We start from the raw sequence: 13,705 nt of genomic DNA on the forward strand, positions 1-13,705 counted from the left end.
AAGTATATCAAATTAGGTGTCAAAATATATGAAAATAGATTTTGACTTAGACTGACTTTATGCATTCAAAGATAAATGTCTGCTGCGTTTTTGCTATTATGTGTTTTGTGATTTGTGTATGCATTTATTTATTCATTTTTTTGGGGGGTATTTAGACATTTTAGAGACTGAAAGGTATTCTGTAGCTATGACGGAAGAATATGTGTTATGAGTATGAAAAGCATTTCAACCTTCATGTTGGTAAATTGAAGTTCCACAAATGATCAAATGGTTAACTGAGTAGATAAAATATGAAAAAAGATTAATAACTGAAACATTTCAGAGTCTTTCATTTGATATCACATCACATTTATTTCTGTAGCAAACATTATGAGTGCCATTACAAGTTTCTGGAAGTTGATCTGAAAGCTGTTTTATTCTGTTCTGAAATGAGCTGAAATCAGTGGCTGCCCGCAAAGCAAGAAACCCTTTCAAAAATCTAAAATATGCCTTCAGTTTTTTCCAAAGAATACACACTTTAATGTTGAATATCAGTGCATAACAGTTGTAAACAATTTGAAAGCACGGTTTGTGGCTTGTATTGTTAGAATCTCAATATGGATCTCTTGCCTTGGCCTTTATAAATGACAGCAGTGAGCTGTTGATGAGTTTCTTAGTCTAGCCAGAACGATGAAACAATCTGACTAGACTAAGAAAAATCTCTGCTCTGAATGATACTGATGTGTTCAATCTCCCACCAGGACACAACTCAATTTCACTGTGGCCATAGACTTCACAGCATCTAATGGTAAGAAACTAGTTCATCTTCATGCATGCAGGAAATGTCCACACATCTGCTGTTCAGTGAACATGTTTTACCTACAACATCCTTTTTAGTCAGTTTTTACTTTCATCGGGGACTCTGTTCCTCTTGTATTTGGGCCAAGGAAGGAAAGTGCTTATTTTAACAACAGGCCATTGGTGCATAATACATTTAGGTATGTGTTTTACCAAAGTGAGATTGTATAAAAGTGTTGTTAGGTTCCTAAATATCAACATAATCTAAGACACACTGAGAATCAAAATTCATTATCACAGTTTGCCTTTGCAATTTTTAACATTTCCGCTAAAAGTATACACTTCTGTGCAGTCCAAATCAAAACGTTTCTCAGGTACAATACAACCAAGCAGATGATATTCCAATTTTAATTAGTATTGAAGTACTGTGACTGGGTTACATTCATTGGTAATAGCAGTGGGAAACTTAGTTTTGGGGTAAGGTAAGCTACAATGTATAGCCTCAGTCAACGATCAAATATCCTACATGAGGAACTGCATCCCAGGAAATACCAGGAATTTAATTCAACAAGAATTTTACTGAAGTAATTGAACCTGAAATAGCAAAAGGTCATGATGCTGTAGGATTTTAAATAAATAAACATGGGATAATATCGAAAAAGAAACAAGAATTCAAGCTAGAATGCTAAAATTATCATTTCATAAACAGAGTGTAATCCTCTACACATCAGTGTTTTTATTAAAATTACACATACAGTGAAGTTGTCTTAGCATAACCTGCAAACTCACTTACTGAGCTTATCCCACTTGGGCTTCAGGGGTTGTCAGTTGGCCTCCTTGACTGAAACACTGAATATATATGTAGTGGAGGCACTGCAGAAGGTTTATAAGTGGGTCCAGGGAGGACGAAGGAGGTGGGAAAAAGACGAGGCAGGTCAAAGATTAACTGACAATATGTTCAAAGGAGCCTGGGCCAGACTGACAGTTAAGTCAATTTTTTTGTGGAGAAAATGGGCTTGGACTGGTTCTTTTAGTGCTGGAGGTGTCTTCATTCCTGCAATCATTATCATCATCATCATCATCATTATCATAATCAGTAATAATCATGAGCTAAGTAGGTGTATCATAATTGCATGCCTTGCCAGGTAACCCGTCACAGCCCACGTCCCTGCACTACATGAGTCCATACCAGATGAATGCATATGCCATGGCCCTGAAGGCTGTCGGGGAGATCGTCCAGGACTACGACAGCGACAAACTCTTCCCAGCATACGGCTTCGGAGCTAAACTTCCCCCAGACGGCAAGATCTCCCACGCTTTCCCACTGGTAAGAGATTTGGATGGAGAGGGAGGTTTTGTTTTAGACAGGTAAACTGTATTAGCAAGTACAGAGTTTTAGTTCTTGGGTACGTATGCTGTGCATTAATTAAACACTTAGTTAAACAACTGAGCCAATCATAGTGATGCATGGCGACAGTGGATAAACAAATGGACAGCACCGCTCAAGGAAGTTGTTGCCTCCAGACTTTGGCACTGGGATGGTGCAAAGCGACACAACCAAAACACCTCAAATCTACCACCAGAGGCAGATAGTAGATAGAAATAGATTTTAAAAATGTCAGTGAAGCCATTCATTCCCCATTATTTCAAGGTGTTTCAGTTTTATTTCTTGTGTACACCACAAAGAGTCATGTGCCATTTTATAAAAGGAGCATTTGCACCATAATGCATTTCAAGACTACAGAATGAAACCCCTGTTATCCTAAGAGCAAGATAAGAAAAAAAGCACTCACTCAGAGGACTGATGAGCTGCTATAATCCAAAATGTCCTACAGTGCAACAGCACAATCCCAACTCCCAATAGAAGAGTCAAATTTTTGTTGAGTTGTAGGGGATTACTTTGTAGTAGACTGGTGTTATTTACATGTGATTTAATGAAGGTGGGACTTCAGAAGGTGTAGATGTATTAACATATACAGTAAGCCCTTCTACTTCCAGGCAACTGCAGGGATTGAATGGACTAAAAAAAAAAAGCTTTTCATGCAATATACAGCAGCTGTGGACAATAGAGACAGTGAAAATTGCTCATATTCAGTAGATTTATTGACCTTGAAGAGCCGCCCTGAAGATTTTCTTTGATGCTGATGTAAACACTATCTATTGATTTGTTCACTTGTTGTAGTTTGTTCTTACTGGGGAAAAAAAGTTTGGTGATAAAATGACCAAAATGGGAGCAGATTGGGTAAAATAGACCTGGTTCTCAGATGTCCAATCTCAGCTAAAAGCATGAGAGCCACAGAGCACAGAAAAATGCTGCTTGTACCCTTTGAAAAGAGCAGTTTAAATACAAATGCCTGACATTTTGTGATATTCACTAAGTAAGTGCTTTCCTTTTTGGACTAATACTAACAGAAACTTCAGTTAATCATCTGTTTTACATGCCAGCTACATTTTGCAATATACTAGAAACAAGTTTGTCAAATTGATTTTTTTTTTTTTTAAAGTTTTATTTGTTTATTTGTTTATCTGAGTGACAAGTGTTACCTCAGACTAAATCACTGCTGGGATGTCAAATATGTCAGATGGTCTTGGTGGCTGCTGATGGAGAGGTAACTTACATTCTGGATACTGGATCTTGTTCAAGGTTGACTTTGGCCCAAAACACTCTATTAGCAGTATGAGTTTTTGGGGCGTATAGCACATGGGTGTAAATACCCCGAACAGTGAGCCTTCAGTTCCAATCCCGACTGGATATACCACTTGATGCATGTTATTCTTCTGCTCCCTTTGTCCATGCTTCTTGTCATGGAAATGTTGCTATAAACATGCATTAAATTCAGAAAACACAAAACACTTGCTGGGTCATTGGCAGATTTAACATTGTATACAATGTGAAGAATGATCTCACTCCTCTTTAACCCAAAATGAATAAAATAACAGCTTATTAATGCCACGAAAGTGAGCAAAAATCTTTTCCACTGCTTTATTGTCAACAGGTTTAACAGTTTTCCATACTATGTTTAAAGTCCTATATTCTTTAGACAGAACCTCTTCTTATAGACAAGACTGAGGCAACTCTTTAGAAGGTTAGATTAAATTAGTTGAGTTTAGTCTGAAACTCCAACCATGACCCAACCTGAGATGCCTATATTTAACTTTTGTTACACAACTAACAAATCTCACATTTACATAAGCAGCAGTCAACCTGTAACTCTGAACACATAAGAATGTAATTTCTCTGGAATTCATTATACATATGATATGATATGATATGATATGATATGATATGATATGATATGATATGATATGATATGATATGATATGATATGATATGATATGATATGATAAGAATTTTCACACTGTTGTCAGATAAAAATATATCATGCCCACCTTAAAAAGACACAAATTACCACCAGTTGACGCAAAACCACTACAAAGAAATTCCAGTCAACTAGAAATACATGCAGAAATGACTCCAAACATCCGCCTAATACACAGTAGGAGACACAAAATGACTGCAAACAGCTGTTTTGAGGGTATTAGGTGAAAAGTTTGCTGCTGAGCTAGCGGATTTACATGCTTCTGCGGTCCAGAGTGATTCAAGGACTCAATGAGGTTATTTCACAAAGCTATTAATCATTTGTGTTTAGTAATCATTTAAATTAATGTCAATTAACATTCAAATGAGACAGATACTGTATCTGTCTAAGTCAAATTACCCCTTGCAATGTACCGAATAACAAACACCAATTCAATTCAGGACAACTTAAGTAAACGAAAATAAAGGCTGCATAATCCCAGAAGCTGTAGGCATCGTGGAGTCATCTTGTGAAGTAGCCGACTGAGGCAGAGGAAAGGAACAAAAGGTGGGAGAAGAAAACACTGTGAATCATGCCCAGAGAAAAGAAGTTTATCTGTTTGATGGTAGGGAAGTGACGGAGACAGAATAGAGAGCAGACGGAGGACAGGCAGTGGTGTAGAGCTGCATTTTGAGGTTGCGTTGCTCTACTCAGTGTTGTCAGCCAATAAGATGGCTAGAATAGCAATTAGCAAAGCAGCAGAAGGAAAAAATAATGACTTACCCTTGGATTCCAGACGACCGTCTCCTTGGATGGTTACTTTGCAAGAAACAATGAGAAAAGTGGGTGGGAGATAAACATGAAAGAAGCAAGTCTTATATTTGGGTCTGTTCCAAGGCTGCAAGGGGAAATTAGTAGGAGATTGTTTAAGAAAATGATAATATTTCCAGATCTTTTCACATGGCTGTAAATATCTCAATGACACGCCTCGTGTGTTTCATTAGTGGAGAACTGGAGACAGTTCTTCCAAAAGTTTCTCTAACCTGAAGCTGTCATTTCCATTCAGGTTTATCAAATCCAATGATCCTCCTGGTTCCCTAAGGTCAGAAGTCAGCAGTGGACGAGTGTCAGCATCTTGCAAGTCGAGATTCATCACTTTGCATAACTTTCTTCTCATTTCTGTGCGAGCGGCAACTCAATCTTCTTTCCCAATTAGAGTTCACCTCAGCGTGACAAATCCCAGAGCCGTGTCATGCCAAGGCGACTCTAATTAGGAATCTATTGTTTGGGAACTGCTGTCAGCACAGTGAGCTATCTAGAGTTCATCAAATGTAAAGTTTTACTGTTTGGTTTTAAAATGTATGCCACATACAGGACAAATCAAGAGTATCGTGAGATCTCAGTCACAAACAACAACACAAAGGGGTTTTTATTTACTCCAAAAATGAGAAACTACAAAGCAAGGATGTCCTAAAGGAGGGCACCAAGAGGGACCTAAACTCAAAATACTGTCTTTCAAGGTGCCAGAAACCAATTTGCAAAGACAAAAAGCAGGTTTTTATTCAGAAAAGAAAAAATGACTAGTAACCTGTCTGTGATTTCCACAAAGAGACTGCTGTGAGTTGTCTGTCCTTTATGCTACCTTCTGCCTCATCAAGTTGGGAGTGGAAGGAGCTCCAAGTGCTCCTATTGGTCAAGCAAGTCATGTGAAAGTTGTCATATGAGTTAAGAGACTTTAATAATAACAAAAATCTTACAGGCGTGTGGATGTCAACGACTATAATACACTACAATGTGATCGAAAAGCATCTGTTGTACAAATTTTAGTTCCTGCACCCTCCATCTTTCAGGTCATGCTATTATATATCATCTCAACATAGCAAAACTCAACTAGACCTCAACGATAAACTCAATTAAGTGTCTTTTAAGGGGCAGCATATACGGCATACTGGCTGGATAAAGCAGCAATACACACACAACAGATACACAAAACACAATGGCTGTGTCCGGTATCATCTACTCATTTCCTACTCCCTGTGTAGTTACTACTATTTGGCGACCTATGTTATGTTATGTTATGTTATGTTGGCTATGGTAGTGAACCGAGCAGCATTTTTGTGATTCATATTATACTAAATGTATCTTCCAGAGTTAATTAATAGGTAACATTTTGTTTTGTTTGTTTTGTAATACATTGCTCTGCTCCATTAAACATACCAGTAAGAATTATAATTTTTAAGTTTAATATTAATAACTCATGGATTTGTCTTATGCCTGTTGTCATTTGGACAAGCTACACATATAGAAAAGATATATTCCTCAGAAAATATGTCTTAACACTATAAAATATATCATAATGTTATAAAATATATCTTAACAGTATAAAATCGCTGTTAGAAATCTGTTGAAATGCCACCATTGGCTCCCTTCCATCTGCCATTCACCTTTGACGCAATGCATGATGGTACATATTGCTGTTTAGTGACCATCGACTGTATGCTACTTTTCATGGTGCATTGTGGGATACTTTGAGTACACTATAAAGGGTGTAACAATTGTAACTTAACCTTTGGACAGCACTACAAAATGGCGAAGACATTATACAGTGTTTAGTGACTAATTACAGACACAACCAATGACTAAATCAGCAACAAATAAATGCTAGCAGTTTGCCAACGACTTAATAATAATAATAACTATTTGCATAGAAAACTAAGTAAAAATAGCAGGTAAACGTAAAGTTAAACATTTTAAACTTTCAAACAAACTAGATAATTTCTTCAACACTTCATACATTCAAGACAATTATAATAACATAATTTAACCTTTGAAGATTTTAGTAAAACCTACTAAACATGCATGCTTCATTTATTACTGCATATGAAAGAAAAATTATAAACCTAAACTGCTAAGTTGTTGTTTAATTACCTGAAAGTTACCTGTAGATTAGAAACGTGAGGCTGAAACTGAAGGCAAGTGGAAATTTGCTGTTTGTATCTATATAATAGAAACTGAGATTTGTCATGTAGAATATTCTTATTGTTCACAAAGCCCCTTTAATTAGACACATATGGTGCATTTAAAGGTCAGAATAATTAATTAACCAACAGCAAGTGTATGCATTAACTTCTAAAGAACATGCACAATTTAAGCAGCTCTCCTTTGCACTAAATGAATATCAGGACACTAGATAAAATACTTGTCTTTCATGAGAGGTATTTGACACTGATAAGCTCTGTGCTTCTACTGCGCAGCTCTTATGTGTTTAATTAACCATCATTAATCTTCTGAATCTGTTTTTGATACTTTAAGGAGACCTATATAACTACACAAAAACTCCAGTCTCAGAGGAAATAATTAAAAGTCGTCTTGGAGAATGATAGCGGAAAGCCTCAGAGTGTTTGCTTGAACTCGCCTTTGAAAAGCAGGAGATGATTAGCCATGCAGAATAAATCTCAGCATTTGGTGTTTTAATATAGTTTACCATCATTTGATGCTTTCTGGATGTGGTTGAAATGTGGTAACACACAGCGTAAATGGTTTCAATGAGTTTCCTGCTCTGTGGATGGAAGCATTCTACATCCATGTTGGATCTATCAACTTTGTTCAGCTTACAATGTTTCTATACTAGAAAATCTAACCTTTACCATAACAGAGCCACCATGGACCTTCACTGTGTCTTTATATCACTAATTATGTTTAGGTTTTGAGTGTGAACTGCCTACACAGTGGAAATTAACCCCCATTGTTGCATATTTAAACATGACATCATGCAGAATAAGTTTGTAATAAATGAGGAGGAACTACTCATGTGGACAGTGCTGTGGTGGCTCCAGGAATGAAGTTATTCATGTCAAGGAAAAAAAAACTCTTTAATTCTAATATGCATTAATATATGCTGTACATATACATTAACACTCGAAGATGAGTAAATGAAGAGAACTGCGAAATGACATGGAGATGGATATTTTAGTGCTTAATGAAGAGCAGAGAGAACCTGCTTGGAAACAACAAAGCAGCTGACATTGCACCCACAGTATAGAAAGTTCACCAAAGGAAGATGCAGAAAATGTTGGTCACAGTTGTCTAAAAATTATTTCCAAAGCTGTATTTCATTGTTAATAGTTTCATGATGACGCCCCTTAGTTTTGTGCTCATTTGCTGGAAAACCACTACGAATCCGTATATGTTGACATGGACCTTATTTCAGAACAGCCAAAGAAAATGTTGCATAAAGCGGTAATGCTAGTGGTGCATCAATACCAGTAACAGCCATCTTATCTAACTCAGAAATGTTGTGTTCTGCACCTAAGCTTGTTAAATGGGCCACCAAACAAACATTCACCTGTGAAAGTTGACCTTTTAATTCCACTTTGCAGGTTTGATAGTAAAAACACTGAACGGTGTATAATAATAGCTGCAGATGTCACTTGGATTGGCTATGGATAAGCTGCTTTGCACAGTACAAGTTTCTCTGCGACAGTGTAAAGCTGGAACTAGCAACCTGCCAGCCGCTGTGAAATAATCAAACACAGACTTTTGGGTCTCTTTTCTAAACTATTAGACAATAAAAACTACTAAATACTTTACAAAAGCACAGTCATGTATTTTGTGACTTTGAAAAGGGGTAATAAACGTAATCTCAGTTGGACTGAACGGGTGTTTTTCATCTGTGGTGAAAGGCAGTAGAGACTCAATAACCTACACAAAAGGTCTGGATAAATGATAAATAACTAAATACATAAACCTCTAAGCCAATTTTACTTAAACTAAGTGCCACTGTAGAACAAATCTGTTCATGTAAGAGTTTCTTGGTGTTCAAATGTGTCCCAAATCCATATCTAAGTATAATACACACTACCATTCAAAAGTTTGGGGTCACCCAGTCAGTTTCATAGTTGCCACACTTTCATTCATATGCTAACATAACTGCACAAGGGTTTTCTAATCATCAATCAGCCTTTCAACACCATTAACTAACACAATGTAGCATTAGAACACAGGAGTGATGGTTACTGGAAATGTTCCTCTGTACCTCTATGTAGATATTCTATTAAAAATCAGCCGTTTCCAGCTAGAATAGTCATTTACCACATTAACAATGTCTACACTGTATTTCTGATTAATTCTATGTTATCTTCATTGAAAAAAATGCTTTTCTTTCAAAGATAAGGGCATTTCTAAGTGACCCCAAACTTTTGAACGGTAGTGTATATATTTACATTCTAATACTGTCGGCGTATAGGTTTTTGGTTTGTATACAAATATTTTTTATTGTTTCCTCTCTATGTGGTTGCTATAGAAATCAAATTTCTATTGTCAATGTTTGTCTTTTACTAGCTAACTCACTACTAGTAGTTGCACAGCTGTTTGGACTGTTTTGGTTGCATAAATTCAAGTACTGCACCAGTAGCATTTGTGTGAAGGGCACTTCAATTTCTATCTTAAAACACCTTTGAAATTTCTGAGACCTTCACACTTAAGATCAACCTGGTGCCTCATTTATTATGAAGTGCAGTATGATTGCATTTACTTGAATAACCTTGTAAGAAGTACCGGTGCACTTTCTGTACACTTTAAATGAAATAAAATTCGAGTGTATCGAAGAAGCCATACATAAAAGAAGGACGCCATTCATATGATTCAGATCGTAAGGGTTTCTTTATTCCACAGAATGACAAATTCAGTGATCAAGAGCAGATAATTCACCTTGACAGGGTTCAGAAAAGTTTGTGAGTTGATGAATGTGTGGTGAAGAATGACAAACTGAGCATTTACAACAGAGATTGATGCAGGAACAGGTATTTCAAAGAGTAGAAAGGGAACTGAAGGCACATGTATTCTTGAGGATTTGTCAGAAATAGGAATGGTATGATGTCAGTTATTCTCTTACTTTAACCTAAAGTAGTTGTTGTAATGTTCCTCATGTCTTTCTTTCACCAAAGCAAGAGATGAAAGGGCTCCTCACAGGTCTGATACATCCTTGTCTTGCTGATTCATTTTTAACAACTGACAGGTTCAGGCAGAACAAAGTGGGAAAACAGTGTGATTCAGACTCCAACAGTGCAAAATCACGTTAGAAATCAGGTGTAATTCCTGCAACTTGTGAGAATTCACAGCACCTTCCCTTCTTGGACATACAGGTGTGAAAAAGTATATCTGAACATCAGAGTAGAGAAGAAACATTAAGTGGTCTGACTCCTTGTGCTGCACGGTTCACAAAATGCTTTCCTCCCATTCGCTATCTGTGTGAGGCTGTTATGAATATTCCCTTTTTCACAGTGAGACATGGTTGCTTGCTTTTTTAATTTTGTTTATATTTCTTCTTACTTTTTTGCTGAATTAGACATTTTAATAACAGTGACTACCTCCCTGCTTGCAAATGTTTCACTAAAACAATCCACTCATTTTTCAGCAGCACTGTTGCTACATCCTGGGCTTAGCACCGCCCAAAAAATACATTGTCTCTAAACTGGTTCCACCATCAATGCAAAGATTTCAGTGGTCTCTAAAATGTGAAGATTTTGTTCCGTCAGTATGATCCAGCATCCAAATGCATCATAAACCCCTGGTGGTGAAAAGTGCAATTTTTGGAACTCTTCAAAACTGACAGTCAGACATTTCTACCAAATACAGTGAGCGGTGGCACAGATGAGGTGTGGTGATTAGATAAAAAGGTTTTGAAGTTTTCTCTTAAGCACACTTTTCATTCATTACACAACTACTCTACTCTAGTTTATACAGTGTTGGGGAAGATGTCATTGCTCCACTGTATGACTGAGTCATGATTTCCTGTCCGCCCCCAAAAAATCCTGAACACAAACATGATAAAAACAGTTTAAAAATCTAACTCCATTTCAGTCATACATAGTTCAGTCTTTTTTCACGTTTTCCACAGTTACTTTCTGACATGTATACTGTGTTTAGAAACACATTTTTGGTTTTCCTTTACTTTAAAAGCAAGTTAGGTCACAGAATGGTGTCACCTGTCATGGGGCTCAGTGGACTTATGACGCCGCTGTTTTAAACCTACTGCAGGGCTTTGTAGTGGGTCAGAACATCATTTAACATGAATACTGGGCTTTCATAGAAATCTTTTCTCACAAACCAAATTTTCTCTCTCGCAGAATTCCAACACAGAAGACCCAAACTGTGTGGGGATTGAAGGCGTACTGGAGGCTTACTTCCAGAGCCTGCGGACTGTTCAGTTGTACGGACCGACCAACTTTGCACCTGTCATCAACCAGGTGGCTCGGTGAGAGAAAAACCATCACTCACACATACAGACGCACACATTCACTCATACAGGAAAGTGTACTACTAGCAATTGTGTTCAAACTCACACAGCTGTCAGCTCAATCCTACGTATACATATACACACAAATTATATACTCACTCATACATAATGTCACTCATCCATAAAATCTGCACATTTATGTGATTCATTTGCATACGTCTCTTATCTCGTATCATCATGGGAAGCCAGCTGCCGTATCATGCATGTCATGAATACAGATAGCAAAAAAAAAGAAACATGACAAGCCTATCACAGAAACTGTCTGTCAATCTGAAAAATCAAAACAATTCATGTTTTTTGCACTTTACTTCAAAAAGATACACTTTCATAACAGCTATATTCAGGTGTACTGTAAAGTGAAATATTTCAACCCTTTTATGCTTTAGTTTGACTTAAAGCCCAAGCTTAATATCTCAAGTTATTATACTATTTCCTAAGATCAATCCAAAAAGGATTTACAATCCAGAAATGTCCATCTTCTGACAAGTATGTTTCATTTAAACACTCAATACGTGGTTGGGGCTCCTTTACTACACATTACTGCATCAGTCCGTTGTGGCATGGAGGTGATCAGCCCTCTGGTACTGCTGAGGTGGTTTTGAAGCTCAGGTTGCTTTGATAGCAGCCCTCAGCTCTGTTTTTGGATCGGGTGTTTCATCTTCCTCTTGACATTACCACATATGGGATTCTATGGGATTCAGGTCAGGTGAGTTGGATGGCCAATCAAGCACAGTCATACCATGGTCAGTGAACCATATGTTGATAGTTTTGGCTCTGTGGGCAGGTGTTAAGTCCTGCTAGAGAAGGTAACTAACATCTTCATAAAGCTTGTCAGCAGATGGAAGCATGAAGTGCTCTAAACTCTCCTGGTAGATGCTGTGTTGACTTTGGACTTCATAAGACACAGTGAACCAACACCAGGAGTTTACATGACACCACAAATCATCACAGTCTGTGGAAACTTCACACTGGATTGAAGACACCTTGGATTCTGTGCCTCTCCACTCTTCCTCCAGACTCTAAGACTTTGATTCCCAAAGGCCATGCAAAATTTACTTTTGCATTGTCTCTGATTCAGGAGTGACTTGATATTAGGATTGAAAGTTGTAGCTCCTTTCCTTGTTGACTCTTGATGCACTGACAATAGACTCAGTCGTTGTGAAACTCTCCTAAGTTCTTGAATCAACTTTCTTGAAGTTCTGCTCTTAAGACTGAGGTCATCCCTGTTGCTAGTGCACCTTTTCTGACCACACTTTTCCCTTCCAGTGAATTTGCTTCAGTACAGCACTCGGTCAACAGCCAGCCTTTTCAGCACTGACTGTGGCTCCTTGTGGAGGATGTTCAAGATCGCTGGTTTTTAATTTCTGCACCACATTTGTCTAAGTTACCTTTAAAGGAGCTCGGCGAAACCTTCCACTTTCAGTAAATGAATTTGTAAACCGTCTTTAGTGATAAACTGATCATACATCAGTCTGTACAGTAAAACAGCCAAGAGATAGCACACTGACCAAAACACATTTTTGAGTGGAGGAGGGTAAAATTGTTGAACCTTTTGTCTTTCATAGTTTCTGCTGTTAACCCATGAAATATCTGAGGCGTATGCATCATCACTAAGTGCACTTGATTATTTCTGAACCACCATGCACCCACTGTCAAAGTTAGTACTTGAAATAAGTCATTAATAGGTAGGAGGGCATGTCAACAAACCTCATGTTCCAGCTGAACTCTGGAGCAGCTTTTACCAGCTCTTTGCAAAAACAAACTACATTTCACCAGCAAAACTTTTTTGGAGTCCAATTGATGTTCTGTTTTTAATGGATTTTGGCTGGTTATTACCCGCTAGTGTATTTTTAGCCCTTATATGAGGCAATAATATCCTGTCCCAGTTAAGTGTTATTGTGGTTGCATAATCAAATGGAGTGTAGCAGTGCTGCTGCTCAGCTGTGGGATTCAAAACTGCCACCTATTCAGAGGGAACTGGGAATTTGACTGTTCTTTTTTTTCTTTTTCACATCCTGTTTGCACACATTTTTGTCTTAGTTTTTTCTTTTTCTGCACTTTTTCTGTTTTTTAAGGTATTTTTAAACTATTTTTCATCTTCTTCCTGCTTAACCTGTATCCTTCTCTTCCTTTTCCGCTGTTACCCTCCTTTTACCGTTAACAAAAATTCCTCTCCTTCTTTTCTCCCTGCTCTTGTACTTCCCCTTACTGCTCCCCCTCTGTGTCCTCATCTTCCTCCAGTTTTTAACCCACTACTTCTTTGTTTTTGTCGTCCATTTGGGGTGTTAAGGGAAGTGATAAAGAGAAAGGGAGAGGAGAAGGCGTACGATAC

The 13,705-nt window shown here is 37.6% G+C and overlaps 1 protein-coding gene across 1 annotated transcript in view; it reads left to right on the forward strand.

Annotated features, from left to right (window-relative positions):
* Positions 1-13,705, forward strand: part of LOC111580325 (copine-9-like) — a 184,628-nt gene that overhangs the window by 147,228 nt on the left and 23,695 nt on the right. The window contains exons 14-16 of the mRNA XM_055010558.1: positions 741-787; positions 1,923-2,104; positions 11,204-11,331. Coding sequence (XP_054866533.1) covers positions 741-787; positions 1,923-2,104; positions 11,204-11,331 — 357 coding nt within the window. The remainder of the gene's footprint in view (positions 1-740; positions 788-1,922; positions 2,105-11,203; positions 11,332-13,705) is intronic.

This window comes from Amphiprion ocellaris, chromosome 5, assembly GCF_022539595.1.
Source record: "Amphiprion ocellaris isolate individual 3 ecotype Okinawa chromosome 5, ASM2253959v1, whole genome shotgun sequence".
Classification (NCBI taxonomy): domain Eukaryota; kingdom Metazoa; phylum Chordata; class Actinopteri; family Pomacentridae; genus Amphiprion; species Amphiprion ocellaris.